The sequence below is a fragment of the Triturus cristatus genome, chromosome 4_2 (genome assembly GCF_964204655.1).
Source record: "Triturus cristatus chromosome 4_2, aTriCri1.1, whole genome shotgun sequence".
Classification (NCBI taxonomy): Eukaryota; Metazoa; Chordata; class Amphibia; order Caudata; family Salamandridae; genus Triturus; species Triturus cristatus.
In genome coordinates this window covers 565,353,184-565,369,949 of record NC_140586.1, presented here as the reverse complement: position 1 = coordinate 565,369,949, position 16,766 = coordinate 565,353,184, and the positions used below count along the sequence as shown (strand labels likewise).

The following is a 16,766-nucleotide window of genomic DNA, read 5'->3' as shown; positions in this document are numbered from 1 at the left end:
TCAGCGAAGGGTAGAGCTGAGACCCCCAGAGCCCATGTGGCAAGTGACTCCTGGGTGACGCCATCTTGAGCCATCCCAGAAAACTGTGCAGGGAAGTCGGAGCAGGGGCGGAGAGATGATGTGGCACATCGGGATAGTCCAGAGGCGCGGCCCTGCTGGACACTCCCACCCCTACTTAAAAGGTCCTGCACAGGGGAGAGAGCTCTCTCTTGGTTGTACTTTACTTCTGGACTTGGAGGTAGGACAATTGGAAGGAGGAACCCCCTGACTGCCATCAAGCCCCAGGACTCTCACTCTGATTGACCCCAAGACCAGTGGGGTACTCCCCTGAACCAGGCAAGCTGGTCCCCCTTACACAACCAGACGACCAGTTGGAGGAAAGACTAGGCTCTGTGCAAGGAGAAAGAGGCTCAGTGAAATCAAAGCGAAAGACTGGCACAGAGAGCTACTGAAACCAGCTTCCTGCAAAGTTTTTGTCAACCTTGTAGGACAGGAGGCTTGCAGAATGTGCCCTGGATGGCAAGGGCTCACCACTGGTAGCCAAAGCAGACAAGAACAGTCATAAACGGCATACTGGGGCTCAAGATATGCTCTGTGAAAGTTTTGGTCCACCTTTGACCTTTCCAGTGGCAATGTGTGTGAGTCTCCGCTGCTGTACCGTACTTCTGCTGCTGGGGTGGGGCAGGGCCCGGAGGCTGCCCTCGAAAAGAAATGACACGAGGGAGTGCCATTGCACCCCCTTCCAATGCCAGAAAGGAGCCCAGGACACCATCCCAGGACACTGAGCAGGAGAAGAAACGCTGGGGAGTGCTGTTGCGCTCCCTGCAAAGACGGGCGGTCCCAGGACCTTGTTTCTGGGCCCCAGCGAATGAGGCAAATGGCAGGAAGCACAGCCGCGCTCCCTGTGAAAGGACGGATGGGCCCAGGACCCCATCCCTGGGCCCGACGAGAGAAGATGGAGTCCTGGAGCTTCGCTACTCCCCCGCAAAGCCGTGAGGGGGCCCAGGGCCCCATTGCCCAAAGCAAGAGGAGTGGTGTGCACTCTCCCCAGCGGCCCGGAAGGCCTCAGCACCACATGCGTCTGCCCGCAGGAGCAGGCAGACCAAAGTAAAGAGCAGTCTCCCACAGCAGCACGCAAAGGTGCTGGCCATGTGGGGAGCTGATGAGAGCAGCCGGGGGTGGTCTTCCCGAGCTGCTGTCAGACATGGAGGTGGGCCGCAGGGTGTCCGGTTGGGATTTGACACCCCAAGCAAAAATAAAGCACGGCGCAGAGGCTCCAAAAACCAAAGAACAGTAAAGGAAAAACAAAGGTAACTGACCCGCCTCTCCTCAGCACACCGGTAGAGCCACTGCTTAAAAAATCACCTTGGTCGCGATGAGCGCCCCATAATGCCCTGCGGGGCCTGACCACATTTGTTTACAAAAATCCCTTGTTTTAGTTCTGCGGTGGCCTTAGAAGGGTGGGGTTGCCACCAAAGGAGTGAGAATGGTGTGGGGTAGCTGCAGGAGCAGCGTAGTCTCCCTCTAGAGCAGTTACATAGACCCCACCCCAAGTTGGCTGAGGCATTCAGATGATAACCCCTCAAAGGTTTTCAAGCTCTCTAGGTTGGAACTTTTGTTTCATTGCTGCAGAAGGGTGCACCCTCTGGGGGGTGAATGTTATGACTGCAACCAGTTGTGGCCTGAAAAGGATTGATATGAGTTCATATTAAGAAACACCCTCTGGGGTAAGCAGCTCCGTTCAGTCGAAGAGCCAAGTTTGATGTCGTCCAGGAGTTGGTTCCAGATCTTGGCTGCGATGTAGGAGAAGGCTCTTCTGCCCGTTCTGGCTCTGCTGCCCGTTCTGGCTCTGCTGATAGGCAGGATTTCGGCGAGGTCGGCAGATCGGAGGTTTCTCTTGGGTATGTGCATAGACCTTTTTCCTTGTGCACGCTATAATGAAGTAGTGACGCTGACAGCCACTCGTATGCCAAGTAAACATGCTTTATTGCCCATAATTAGTGACCGCTCATTCAAAGTGATATTCCTTTATTGTATTTCTAATCCAACTAAATGTTCTGACATGTAATGTATTGCTCTAGATCTCCCTTTGGGAGGGGTAAGAATGATTATGCAATGTCATTCAAAAGCATTTCCATCAGCTTGTGCAGATTTGTAAATTGCTGCATAGTATTGAGTAGTGCATGCGTAATAAATGTACTTTTTACGAAGAAAAAGCACAGACTGAACTAATCATTTATTGAATGTTATTATTGTGTATCTGAATGGAGATTAATAGCCCACACCACCTCCCTTGAGTAAGCCTTGGACTGCTTCGCAACGCTTCCTATGAGAGTCGAGCGCTACAGTGGGTGTTTGGTTCCCAGTGGTGGACAAGTGCTGACCCATTACTTGTGCAGGCCACACAATTAATTACACATTTTCCCACAATTTAAGAAAAGAAAACATGCCTTCTCCTTCAATCCATGCCACCCATGAAGAGATACAAGGCCAGGCTTTAAGTGGTCCATTTGATACAGTAGTTTCCTTTCAGTGTCTGATCCACACACAGCCTGCCTTTTGTACCTTGAAAATTTCTGTCCTGTATGTCCTTTGATTTCTTGCACTTTTCTGCTAAAATTCACCCTTGCTATCGGCTCTTGTGTATGTGGAAGAAGAGACCACTACAGAATATATAGATGTCTCCCACCAAAGATTTAGTTCTCATTCATCCCTAGGAGGATGAAGGGCCTTTTCCTTTCTTTATGAGCAGTTTAACATTTCTCTAGAAATGTTGAGGTCCAGATCTTCTCCCAGTCTCTTCTACAGATTCTTGAAGATGCCAAGTCTTTTTCAAATCTCTTATAGTGGATATAAATATTAAACTTAGTCACCCACTCCTTTTTCCTTCAAGAATTCGCTTCACATACAAATGTACATCTCTGCTTTTGTCTTATCTGAAAAAGCAAGAATGGACCCTTGCCATTTGGTTGTTCAGAGGTATTCCTTCAGAATAATCATGTCCCCAAAGTGTCCCAGCAAACAAACAAAAACTTATAGCAGGCTTCTTGATGCACTACAAGAATGGTGTATGACCCCAGAAGAGCAAAGGTCTTTATTCTATGTGGCTCTTTCCTCTGCTAAAGCATTGCAACAAAGCAGAAGTCCCGGCATCAAACTGTTGCTTGGGGTTAAGTAAAGTAGCTCTAGGAGGTGCTCTTCTACAGTGTTCAGAGTTCTTTATAAATTCCCTCCCACTGTTCCTATCAAACATAACTTTCAGAAATTCATAAGCTTGTCTAAGTGGAAGATACTACTCAAAACACCCTGCTTGCCTCACTAAAATTGTTATTCTTGCTCCATAACACTAACTTTAACGTACAGGCTTCTGATCTTCTGTTTTGCATTAAAAGGTGGATTCTTCATTCCTCTTCCTCACTTCTCAACTTGAGAGATTGGCTTCTGAAAAGCTAGGTTTTGCGCATTCAATTTTATGTTAGGCACATACCTTGGACCTTGTCACACTTAGTCTTTATGGTTGCAGTTATTTTAACTAAATTGATTGCATACGTTCATGCTCTCTTAAAGAGATAACCACATGATCTTCTACAAGATTTTTTTGGATCATTCATTTACTGTGTGTTTTGTGTGATTTCCATTAAAATAAGTTTATTCTTTTTTCTAACCTTGGCTTCGTGCCTCAAGCCTTTTCAACTGATAAGGACTAAGTTGCTTGACTGACTCTGTAGGTCGTTTTATTTTCTTACTATGCAGCGCTCATCTCTCTCTTCTTTGTAGCTGGTTGGGAATTGCCTGTACTACAGGCAGGATTTCTGGACTTATGGTGCTGCGAATACCCAATCAATTTGTTAGGAGTGAGTGTAAAGGACTAATAATGCTGGAATCACCAGTACGGTAATACTTATTGTGCTTTGAACATTTCTATTAGTCGGATGCACATGCATTCTTTAACTCAGATTACTGGTTGCTGAAATGTGATTATTATTGTAGGTTGGAGACCGCAGTGGAGAACTAACTGCACGACTCAATATTTCTGATCTTCACATGGTGCTGGGTTTAAGTTACAGCACAAACAACTCTATGATGTCGGAAAACCAAGATGTAGATTACAGTTTTAATGGTATGTACAGAATCGAGATTAATTCAACTAATATTAATAGATTAAGTAACTGTCAGTAAACCACTCAAGTGGTTTAATATTTAGTTTTTTACAGCTGTCATTTCACCAATAACAATTGACTTTTTCTTTTTAAATTTTCTAAGACCTTTATTGGTGCCATACACTTTGTACACAGCGATACCAAAGGGGATGATGGACGGAGCGTTTGAGCAAATCGAAACACTCACCCCCAGTCAACTGATCTGGGTTTAATCCATCATCATTCTTTAGCTCACTCCACCACCCCAGTTCAGACATGGCCATATGCAAATCAGTCTAACCCTGTGCCTCATGGGAACAGTCCAGCCCGAACTGCCAAGCCATGTCTTCCCTGGACCGGAAATGAGCATCCTGGGACCGGTTTCGGGTTCATAACCCTCATCAGCCAGGCTATCTTGAATCCAGTGGCAAAGTGAGCAAGGGACCCACGTCTGGGCATACCCTACCAACTTAGGGCGAAGAAAGTGATACCAAAGGGGATGATGGACGGAGCGTTTGAGCAAATCAAACAAACACTCACCCCCAGTCAACTGATCTGGGTTTAATCCATCATCATTCTTTAGCTCACTCCACCACCCCAGTTCAGACATGGCCATATGCAAATCAGTCTGACCCTGTGCCTCACGGGAACAGTCCAGCCCGAATGCCAAGCCATGTCTTCCCTGGACCGGGAACAAGCATCCTGGGACCGGTTTCGGTTTCATAACCCTCATCAGCCAGGCTATCTTGAATCCAGTGGCAAATTGAGAAAGGGACCCACGTCTGGGAATACCGTGTCAACTTAGGGCGAACAAAGCGATACCAAAGGGGATGATGGACGGAGCGTTTGAGCAAATCAAACACTCAACCCCAGGTTGGCATTATGCTGTGTACAATTTGTACACCGCATAGGAGGGCGGAAGTAAGTCAGCATATGTGTGCAACTGTTCTTGGCAGTATATGAGATCTTGGAGCCAATCCTTAAATTTAGGAGCTCTGCCCCTGCCCCATTTACAAACAATTCGTCTTTTAGCGAGGAGAAGCGTCGGGGAGACAAACTTCCTTATCTTCCCGGGTATCTGTTTGGTATATCCCAGGAGTGCAGTGAGGTGATCTTCCGGGATGTGTGTCCCTGTCATGCGACCTAAAGCTAAAAAAAAGTCCCCCCATTATCGGCGAACATGTGTACAGTCCCAGGCCAGGTGTTTGAAATCCGCTTTAGTTTCCCCAAATCGATCGCAGTTATCAGTATCTCGCAAATGGAGGCAGTGTAAGCGTGCCGGTGTATGGTATAACCGATGTAGATACTTGTAGTGTATGATACGCAATTTACTACTGGCGGAGACGTCCCCAGTGTAACGACAACAAAAGGACCATTGTTCCTCTGCCAGGGCATGTCCTAGTTCATCTTCCCATTTACTCTTTGCTGGGTAGGGAATGTGGTCACTATCTTTTTGGGTGGTGCGGTATGTGAGGGATACCGTGTACGCCGGAGTGGTTTGACATAGAAGAGCATGCAAGGGGGGCATGATAGCTTGTTCTTGTGGGAAGCATGGAGTGAGGGTCCGCATATCTTGTCTGAGCCTAATATAGTAGAACCGGTCTAAGGGGGTGGGGGAATAATGTCCCAAAGAATTCATTGCTAGAACAGAATGACCCCTACACATACAGTTGCCCCCAGGTGTGAATAGACAGTCTGCGCATCAGGCGGCGACAGCCTCCTTCTTGTGTGACCGGGAGATCATGTCTCCCCTGTAGGGGAAGTAGGGGTGAATACAATAGAGGACATTGGTGTCAGCAGGCAAGGTCTTTCCAGGCACTCGTCATGCATTGAACAGTGGTGGAAGCATGGCGCCGCGGAACCGCTGGGGTGCTCAGATATGCCGAACACGGTGTGGGGGTCATGTATCTGTCCTCTATCACTAGGTGAGGCATATACGGAGGGGGATTTATCCAATACGCTGAGAAATGAGCCTGGGCACAAATAAAATAAAGTTCTAGATCCGCCTCTTCAAAGCCCCCGGCTTCAAAGGGTCGCGTAAGGGTGTTCCAGCTTAATCTGGCCTGTTTACCCCCCCCCCCCCCCCCCCCCCCCTCCCACATGAGACGAATCATTTGGGTTCTGAGATCTTAAAAAAAAAATGGCGACTGGAGGCATAGGGAATGTTCATAAAAAGGTAAAGCAGTTTAGGCAGAACCACCATCTTGATCAGGAATGTTCTGCCAGCCATTGAGAGGGGCAATGCTATCCATCTGGAGATTTTGTCTGTGAGAAGGTCAAGCGCCCTTCCATAATTTGATAGCATCAGTTTGTCTCGATTACGTGAAATAACTATTCCGAGGTATGTCAGTGTATCTGCACACTATGTGAGAGGGTAGTCCGGCTCAGTTGCGTCCGTGAGGGGGAATATTTGGGATTTCCCCCAGTTAATAGAAACACCTGAGAGGCGGCCAAATAGAAGGAGCAACCTGAGAATGGGGTTGAGGCTTTAGCCCGGATTGCGTAAAAATAAAGTAATATCGTCCGCATATAGCGATATTAAGATCTGCATCTCAGGATATATCAGCGCATGGTCCAGGAAATGTTGTCGGAATTTGGCTGCCAGGGGTTCAATCGCTATAGCAAAAGGGAGGGGTGACAGGGGACACCCCTGACAGGTGCCACTGGTGATTTTGAAAGGGGGGAGTGGACGCCGTTGATCATGACTCTAGCCTGCAGACCAGTATACAATAAGTCTATCCAGGCCAGGAACGGTTTGGGGACTCCCATGTGCTTCAAAACAGAGGCGAGGTAGTCCTACTCCAATGAATCGCCTTTGTGGCGACCAGGAATACTGCCGTGGCGTTCAAGTCAGGGTCAATATCCTGGAGGACCGCAAACAAAGTGCGCAGGTTGTGAGATGTGCCTCTGCTGGGTACAAAGCCGGATTGGTCTGGGAGTACCAGAGCGGTCATGAGAGGCTGATTCGATTAGCGATCAGTTTTGCCAAAAGTTTGGCGTCGACGTTGATTAAGGAAAGAGGCCTGTACAAGTCACATTGTGAGGACGGTTTGCCTGACTTGGGCAGGGAAATAATGCACGCTTCGCGCATTACAGGGGGAAGTATGCTGATTTCTCAGGCCTCCTCGAAGACATGTCGCAGGACTGGGATAAGTAAGTGGTGGAACGTTTTGTAAAATTAAACCGGGAGGCCGTCCGGCCCCGGGGCCTTCCCCGATTGCAGTTGCCTGATGGCGGAGATGATTTCTTCATCCTCTTGGTGTGCTAAGAGGAATTCTCTTTGTCCATCTTCCATCCTTGCTATAGCGGTGTCCTCGAAAAAGGGAGTGAAATCTACAGGGTGAGTTCTATGTGTTTTGTATAGGGTTTTATAGAAGTTGTGAAAGGCAGCCACAATCTGAGGTGCTCCTATGCATCTGACCATCTGCGTCTTCAATCTCCAAGACTATATTGGAAAAATGGGAGGGGCGAATCAGGGATGCGAGTGCCTTCCCCGTTCTTTCTCCCTCCCCACAGCAACGCGTTTGATAATACTTTCCTCTATACCTACACTCTGTGTCAGCTGTTTCTTGATATTCAGTAATTAAGCTTCTTAGCTGGGCCTGTAGTTCTGAGGTGGGGGTTGTCTGTAGTAGATGTTCTGTATGGCTGAGCATAGTTTCCAGGTTACAAAGCGTAGAGCGGAGATCTTTCAGAATTCCCCCACAATTTGCAATGCATATCCTGCGAATGGTGACTTTAAAAGCCTCCCATATTGTGGAATATTGGTCAACTGAACGTTCGTTGCGCGAGAAAAAATCCGATGTCTTGTTCCAGTTCGTGGTGAAACACCATATCTAATAGATTTTGTGGATTCAAGCGCCAGGACAGGAAGGGCGAGCCGATTTGGAAGGGGGTAAGTGTGACGATTACTGGGGAGAGGTCGGAATATGTGCGGGGGAGATATGACGCTCGTGTCAGCCAAGGGGTAAGACCCTTGGTAATGATCCAGCTGTCAATGCGTGACCAAGAGGAGCGGGCAGTCGTGTAACAGGATCCCTCCCGACGCTGCGGGTTTAGGTAAATGTAAATGTCAAGGTACTTATAGAGCGCACTGTCACCAGACGGCCACCTTGCGGTGTCGCCTTTGCGGTTTCCTGGCGCTGATACTCATACCACTGTGGAACCCCTCCTGGCTTTCCCTGTGAAGTGTCCACTCCTGGGCACCCCCAGGGTGAAGCCAGGCATCCTTAGAGCTGTTGGAGCCGGTGTGGAGGCTAAGCAAGCTATTGCCCAGAGTTGCAGCGTGGGGCCCGTGATTAGAATCGGCACCGAGGCGAGAATAGACAGGTCCGAGGAAATTGAGCCCGAGCCCCGCCGAGGCGGGAATCGAACCCTGGTCCCTGGCCAGAACTCTGCTTCAGGGTCTGCCGCTATAACCATTGAGCCACACTCCTCCACTCCTCCTAGGTGACGCCAGGCATCAAGCAACTCATGGTTTTCTACAATCGTTTTGAGTGTAGTGTGCGTTTGAGTAGTGATGTGGTTGCGGATGCGACCTGTCCATAGGGGGATCCAAAGTCACATTGAATTCCCCACCCCATAGCAAGTGTGTGGAACCAATGTCTAAGATCTTACCCCAGATTATCCAGAAAAACTCTGGATCGTTGGTGTTTGGGCCATAACAGGAGACGAGGGTTACGGACTGAGCTGCAAGGCGGCCCCATATAATAGTGTAGCGCCCTTGAGGGTCTTCGTGAGATCCTATGGGGATGTAGGGGAGAGTGCGTTTTACTAGGATGGCAGTTCCTCTGGCGTAGGAGGAATACGTAGAGAAGTAGGAATAGGCTGGCCAACGGGATGCAAACGACTCGGTGGCATGGGAGCTGAAGTGCGTTTCCTGCAAAAATGCACAATGAATATCATGGCGGTCTAAATATGAGAGGATGTGTCGGCGCTTACGAGAGTTACCCAGGCCACGCACATTCCAAGTTAGAAAGTTGTATGCAATGGGTCTAGGGCAGTCTTCCTTGTATTTGCCTTAAAACATACGATCAAGGATATGGACATTGGCTGCATAGGTTCTGCTGTGAATACATGAATCGACATAATAGAACACAGGAAAGTGGCATGAAATGAACAAACCCTACATCTGCAAGAGAACAAACTCTGCTCTCCCCTCTCCCACACCAGCAGCCCAATCCTGCCGTGGACCATTCCCCCCCCCCCCCCCCTCTTCCAATCTGTCCCTTGCGCCATATTCCCAACTGGGGAAGGTGGCCTACCCATAAACAAATGCATAAGATACGATACGTAGGGTTCACCTGTCCAGTGGAATCTAGAGGGTAACCAGTCTCTCCTCGCATGGGCGAGGGTGCTCGGACAGTATTTCACAACTTCATCTCGTCACAGTGTCTGTTACGGTTCTCCAACTAAAGAGGTGAGTGTGGATCATCTTGGTGTCACAGGTAGCAAGGGGGATCACAGGACTGAGTGCATGGATCCGTCACAAGTTAGAAATTAATCTGAGGACGGAAATCGCGGCAGGGCCGCCAGGCGCGTAGAGTTCCAGGGATGCACCACCCATCCTCTTCTTGGTATACAAACGTCCTCAGGACCATACAGGTTTTTCTGCGACAAATGTGTTCTGAGCTCTGCATAGTCTACAGACCACCCCGAAGGGGCTGGGCTATGTGTGTCAGTTCATTGTTCGCAGTGTCATTAGCAACTGGAGTCTGTGCGCAGGGACGTAATGCTCCTCTTTTCCAGGTAGAGAGTTTGCTCCCAAGAATTTATTGTACGTCAGATGCAGTGCCATTTCTTTCCAGGCGGTGCAGGGGGGACGACCGATCTGCAGCGTCTTTGAGTAGGGTCCTGAGGAAGTCCTGAACATGCTGTGGGTTATTGAAGAAATGCTGCTTGTGCTGATATGTTACCTTGGGACGGGCAGGGAACAGCATGGCATAGGGTATGTTGAGTTGTTGTAGTTTTTTCTTGACCTGTAAAAACTTCTGCCTTTACTCTTGAACAGCCATGGTAAATTCGGGGTAGATTGATACCTCCATTCCTTCGTGCCGAAGCGGACCCTTTTCTCTGGGAAGACAGAGGGCAGTGTTCCGGTCCCGATAGTTGAGTAGTCTAGCTATTATGGGACGGGGAGGGGTACCAGGAGCAGATCGACTCACCAAGGAGCGGTGTGCCCTTTCGACAATGAAAACAGGCAAAAAAGCTTCTCTGCCAAAAAGCGTTGTGAGGAGGCGCTCGATATAATCTTCCATCCTGCCAGTAGATGTTGATTCTGCTACTCCAAGAATGCAGAGGTTGTTTCTCCTCGAGCGGGATTCTAAATCCTCGTTTTTGGCAGCTATCACCTTCAGGACCTTTTCCATTTCGCGTGTGCGGCCAGTGGTGGCATTAGAAGTGTCTTCTAAGTCAGATATTTTCCATTCCGTCTCAGCTAAAGCGGTCATCATGTTTCTCTACTCTGTGGGTTAGGCCATCCAGCCTAGCGTTCATGGAGTCCATTTTTGACTCAATAGATGTCAGGCTTGATTGTACCACTAGCAGTAACTCTTTCAGGTCAGCATTAGACTGGGTCGGAGCGTTGGGCTGATCTTCCTCAGGCTCCGTGTGGAAACGAGGTGTCTTGCGCGTGTCGAAGCTTAGCTTCGGCTGTTTTCCGACCGGTTTTCCCATGGCGGCAGGACGGGAGAAGCAGCTACGTAGCTATGGTCGTTTACTCCTGCCTCCGCAAGGCGTATGGAGCATGACAAGCCGGTGGTTTTGGAATCCGTGCGTTTTCCAAGTCAATGTTCTCCAGGGCCTGTCAGTATAAATGTCGTGAAGCTAACAGCAGTAGAGCAACGATTCTGCGTGTGTGGGTCAGGCTGCTGTGCACTCCCTCACAAGATCCAGACAGGCCAGAGTGCGACACAAAGTTCAGGGCAGAGGTGGTGGAACATAAAGGCTCCTGGGGTGTACTTGCTGTCAAGCGTGTAGGGTTGCCCAGCACAGCGGCCCTTCGTCCTCAGCCCGATGAGAGCAGTGAGGGGAAGTGGCGGAAACCTCACTACTACCTCACAAGGAGCATGGCCGATCCAGAGGACCCCCCCCCCCCCCGTGCTTGCGTGTCTTCCCGTCCAGTCCCCGGAGAGGGGTCAGGGGGTATAGAGGTCACAGCAGCAGTCCAGGCAGCCTGCAGCAGCCCCGTTGGGGCACCGCCACCCAGCAATCACGTCCCCGGGGGGGCAGTGCAGACCAATTCCCCGCCACGCCGGTAATCATCCTGCCCAGGCCAGGGTCTGCAGCGGCTCATATCAGCAACGCTGGTCGGGCGGGTTTAATTGTACAGGAGGACCCGGGTGCTGCGTTGTAAGTCAGCCGCTCCATGCAGCGTCCGCCCGGGGCCGAAGTGGCCGGTCCCCGCAGCTACACGGGCCGTTCCCAGGGCCCCGCTGGCTGCAGCCGCCTAAACAGGAGAGAGAGGCGCAGCGGCGGAGCAGACAACGGGGGGTAGACAATCCAGCCTCAGTAGCGTCGCAGAAACCACCAAAGGCGCTTGGGGGGGACCAAAGGCAGCGCAGCTCACTCACCCCTTCCAGGGTCCACCACGTCCCAGTGGCCACATCCGTCTGCAGAGGGCCGCCGGTCAAGTTCCGGCGATCGGACGTGGCAGGTCGGCAGTCCAGCCCCGGCCGGGGCCTCAGCAGCATGCAGTTGGTAAAAGGATCAGCAGATGCGGGTGTAGGAGTGGCAGGCCCTCACCGTACGGAGTCTCCACAGCTCGGATCACTCAGCAGCAGGCCGCGGCCACCATGCGTGCCCGTCCTGTCAGGTATTTAATTTCATGAAGCTCCAGTTCAGGGCGGCTGTGTAAACAGCAGAGTGGCTCGCCGGTCGCACCCTGGTTGTGGCAATCAGGTAGACCCGTTTGGTGGCATGCTAGACGGGAGATGAAGAGGATATTTGTCAGATAGAATTCCGAGCAGCAAGAGCCTCACGCAAGTGTTGCCATCTTGCTTGGCGCCCTCTAGCGCCTCCAACAATTGACTTTTTAACTGGAGGTCCAGGATCATAGTATGTCAGACTATATCTTCAGTGATATACGAAATCTGCAGTGCCCTGTCAAAATATTATAATCTCCAGGATCTGTTGTATCAAACAACCTCATTTAATGTGCAAATGTCCAAACACAAGAGGTTAAACATTTGTTTAAAAGCATACAGGTATCCTTTGCAATATTTAAATGGCATGCTTGCATCCATCCCACATACCCAGTTCATGAATTCATGTTGAACATATAAAGTGCCCTTTTGCTATAGCATTTCCGGTTATTAGATGCAATTGTAAAACCCATGAGCAAAAGGACTGTGATGAGAACAGATGAATTATTACGTTCTCACCAAGGTGTTCCAAGATGAATCTGAGTGTGGGAGGGAGGGAATTTTGAATGGTGTGAACCCTGACTGGGAAAAAGTGGCTGCTCAGATTATATTGTATTTTAGTTGTATTTATATGGCGCTTACTACCCCTAACGAGGCTTCAGAGTGCTTTTTGTCGAGTAGCACGCTACTCCAGAACCCAAAAAGTATTAGCGGTGGATTAGTATAGTAAAAGTTGAGTTAATTTGAGCAGTGGACCTCTGAGTCAGTTTGTTGAATTGAAAAGGATAATGGGGGGGGTAGAAGAGGGAAGAGTCTAGAAATTGTTTATTGGGAGATCATAGTAGTGAGTTGAGGTTTGAGATGAATATAAAGAGAGATGGAGTAGGGAATTATCTTTAGAATTGGATTAGAGAGAACATATTACTAAAATGAGTTTTGGGGTGAGTCAAAGGAGCGATAGGTGAGGGAAGAATTTAGAAGGGTTGTTTGAGAGATCATAGTATTAAAGTGAGGTTTGGGACGATACAAAGAGGGATAGAGGAGGGAACAGTCTAGAAAGGGTTATTTTGGAGATCATAGTAGTAGAATGAAGTTTGGGATGAGTCAGAAAATGGAGGTAGAGGATATATTGAGAGAGGTATAGGGTGAAATATAGGGTAGTGCATTGGAGAGAGTAAATTTATTTTTAATTTTTCAGTAGAAGTAATAAATATATAGATGCATTACAAATACACATATCTGGATACATACATATAATTAGGCTGTCCGGTTTTAGGTTTAAACCTTTAAAAACTGATAAAACCCCACTGAAAGAGAAATAGCCCTCACCAGTGAAAACATATAAACACTGTAAAACACCGGCACAGCCACAAACTAAATGCCATTCAAAGAAAGGAAAATGAGTGACAGTCATTATTATTCTTCCTGAAGGGGCCAATACAATGTAACGTTGTTAGACAAGCTAGCAGTGGGAAAGACTGGGCTAACATTATTCTGCTTGAGTTTTGTTGTTTAGGGATGCCACTAAAATATTATTTCTTCTTCCTTTTGCTTTTTTCAGTTTTGTGGTCATTGGTCTAAAGATGCAGGGTTTAGAAGCATGCTTTAGGTTTTGTTTAATTATTTTATAAACTGATAGGTAAAATGCCTGCTTTCATAAGAATCTTCCCTAATATGTGTCATCACATTTACAGAGAATGGGTAAAAACCCTTAATACGTCAGCCCATAGTGTCTAGTGAGTCGGTATTGATAGTAGGTGAATTGCCAACACCTCAGGCTTTAAACATTCAATGCAAGGTATAATGAAAAGTATATGTGAAAAGAGCGCTATCACCAAACATCTGGGATAGTGGTGAAAACATGACACCAGATTTTAGGAAATCATGGAACACAGTGTCACTTGGAATGCTCTGCAAAAAAGGTTCTTTCCAAGTTCAACAGAGTTTGGAGTGATATTGTTTGTATTTGCAGTGATTCAGCTACGTATATGAAAAAGTTATGTGATGACCTGTCAAAATTGATGCTTCCTTGTAGGAGAGCCTTGCCACTTGCTAGATGGAATGCTGAAAGCATCTTTACAATCTTCAGTGTTAATGAGGAATGCTATTGACTGTTTAGTCCATTCTGGTGCACTGTTTTCTTATGCACAGGAACTGAAATGCAAATATTTCTCATTTCATGCTTTGTGTGGCATCAAAGAAAGAGTCATCCCAACTGTGTCCGTTAGCTGATGGTTCTCAGTTGAAGGGGCTATGAATGCTATATTATACATGTGGCAACTGTTCACAGAATTTTTGCTGAGTGATGATGCCAAAGGCAAGAAATGTGAGGAACTGTGGTCGCATAATGATAGTGATGTGGAAAAAAGTACACTCTATTGCATTCTCAGATTTTTACAGGGAAACATAACTGCTGTAGTGGACATAATACAAAAGCGAGAGTCTGAAAACACCCTTGTCTGCCAAGTGTTCAGCATAATTGGTGTAGTTGTGAAACTCTCCTTGAAAGTAGGCACTCTAACATGGAACATGTTACAGTGCCAAAGTCACCTTTAGTGACTTTGGCACTGTAACATGTTCCATGTTAGAGTGCTTGCCACTTGGTAAGCAAAGCAATTTTGAAGAGTAATTCAGATACTTTTATTTTACAAGTATGATAAATGGCTTGCAATGATGCATAGAAAAGTCTCTTCGCCATCCATGCCATTTGGAGTCAATGAAACCTCACTGTGGGACTCTATAACTCTGAAGGCATAAGCGCCCAGCTCAATGCAAATTTTGCAGAACCTGCCCTGAGAATCGCAATCTTCAAGTAGACCAGAATTGGGATGGAAAGCTATGTCAGTGGCCAGAGTTAATAAATTGTGTACTGGTGTGTTTTGGTGTTGCCAGTCTCCAGTGCCAATGTTGAGGGGGCCTTTTCACAGAAGTTTACATGGGAAGGAAAGAGCAAGCACACATGACGAAAGACTCACTGAAGAAGTATTGTATGGTTGTTAGACCTGTCAGCCCTTTGGGTGGTCCCTCCTCATCATTATTTATTTTGTCCCACTTTTGCCTCAAACCCTGTTTGAATTTTTCCTTTTTGGGAACCATCAGACTTTTTAGTGTTGCTGCAGATTCAGGGAGCCATTTTACCTACCCCTGAAACTTCTGTCTGAGGGCCAGGAGCACAAAATGGTGGCCACCTGTGACATCACCAGCATCCACTGGAACCTGCTAGCACCTTCCAGAACATTCCAGAACCCTGTGACAGTTGGAGGCGGTTTAGAATGTTGGGAAGCTAAGACAGAGAGTTGGCAGTTGGAGCTGGCAGTTGGCACCTGACTGGTGAAGAGTGAGCAGCAGAAACCTGAAGGAGGAAGGAGTGAGGCAGCAGGGGTGGAAACTTGTGCCTGGAGTGGGGTCCATAGACCCACCCTTGATACTAGTCCCTACTGACTGAGCCAAGCCTGGAGCCCTGTGTGGGAAGAAGCAAGGAAAACCATCCTAAGGACCTGGACAGCAGGAACAGGCCTTAGAAGTCAAGAAAGCAAGTACCTGACCTGGAAACTGGTTGCCCTGGAGTCCGACGTCGAGTAGCCTGAGACCCGGAGCCCGAGGTGGAGAAGCGGCGCCGACTGGAAAGCGGACGTCGTGCCCGGAGTCGCCAGAGGTCGAGAGAGGGCGCCGTCAGAGGTCGTGAGGAGTACCAGAGGTCGAGGAGGAAGTCACCCGAGGTCGAGTGAGCGGCGTCATCGGAGGAGTGAAGTCCGCCCTCCGGAGTCGTCGGAGACCGAGGTGAGGTGTGCCGGAGGTCGGGAGTGGAGGTCGCACTCCGGAGTCGCCGGAAACCTAAGGAGAGGAGCACCGGAGGTCGGGAGTGAGGATCGCACTCCGGAGCCGCCGGAAGTCGACATCGAGTCAAGGCCGGCCGACGTCATCGAAGTTGAGGTCGCCATCGGACCGGAGCCGCCCGAAGTCGACATCGAGTAAAGACTGCCCGACGCCATCGAATCGGAGGTCGAGATCGAGCCGAGGCCGCCGACATCGAAACCGGAACCGCCTACCGGCGTCGTCAAGAACTGACATTGTGCCGAGGCCGCCGACATCGAATCGGAACCGCCTCACGGCGTCGACACGACTCCAGCGGCGTCGGAGCATCAGAAAAAGGGCAGTAAGTGGAGTAGAGGGCGCCTAAGGCCCTGTGGAGACCTGAGAGACTGCTCTAAGGGGCTAGGGAGGTGCTGGAACCAACCTGACTGTGCCAGGGGTGAGCTGGGACTAATCTAGAGAAGTTGTGTGAAGGGAGAGAGCCAGGTCTCTGGTATTCCCCCCTTGATCTACCTCAGTTTAGGCCTCAGCCTTGTCCATGCCAGGGAGTAGACACCCCCAAGCCTTCCACATCCCCACAAGCTGTGCCTGGGCCAAATCAGCCCTTAGGAATTCAAAAGTGATCTGATTCCATGAGTGTCACTGTCAGCTTTTAAGTATTTATTAGGGGCACTGTATTTATTGTATTTAACCTATTTATTGCTTGACTGTATTTATTGGTCCACAGTATTTATTGATGCACAATATTTATTGGTTTACAGTATTTATTGCCTCAGAATATTTAATTGCCTGTATGTATTGCACTTTTATTTATGCCTTCAGTATTTATGATCACCCCTATTTATTGAATCATTAAGCCAGTACTTATTTGACCTGCACTATTTAAAGTTTGTATATTGTGATTGTTATTTATTTTATCCAATCAGCAACTAAGAGAAAAAGAAGATAAAGA

The 16,766-nt window shown here is 48.4% G+C and overlaps 1 protein-coding gene across 2 annotated transcripts in view; it reads left to right on the top strand.

Annotated features, from left to right (window-relative positions):
- GPSM2 (G protein signaling modulator 2) overlaps positions 1-16,766 on the top strand; it is a 362,291-nt gene that overhangs the window by 237,222 nt on the left and 108,303 nt on the right. For both annotated transcript variants that reach the window (XM_085602218.1, XM_085602219.1), the window contains one exon: positions 3,991-4,120. In XM_085602218.1, coding sequence (XP_085458344.1) covers positions 3,991-4,120 — 130 coding nt within the window. The remainder of the gene's footprint in view (positions 1-3,990; positions 4,121-16,766) is intronic.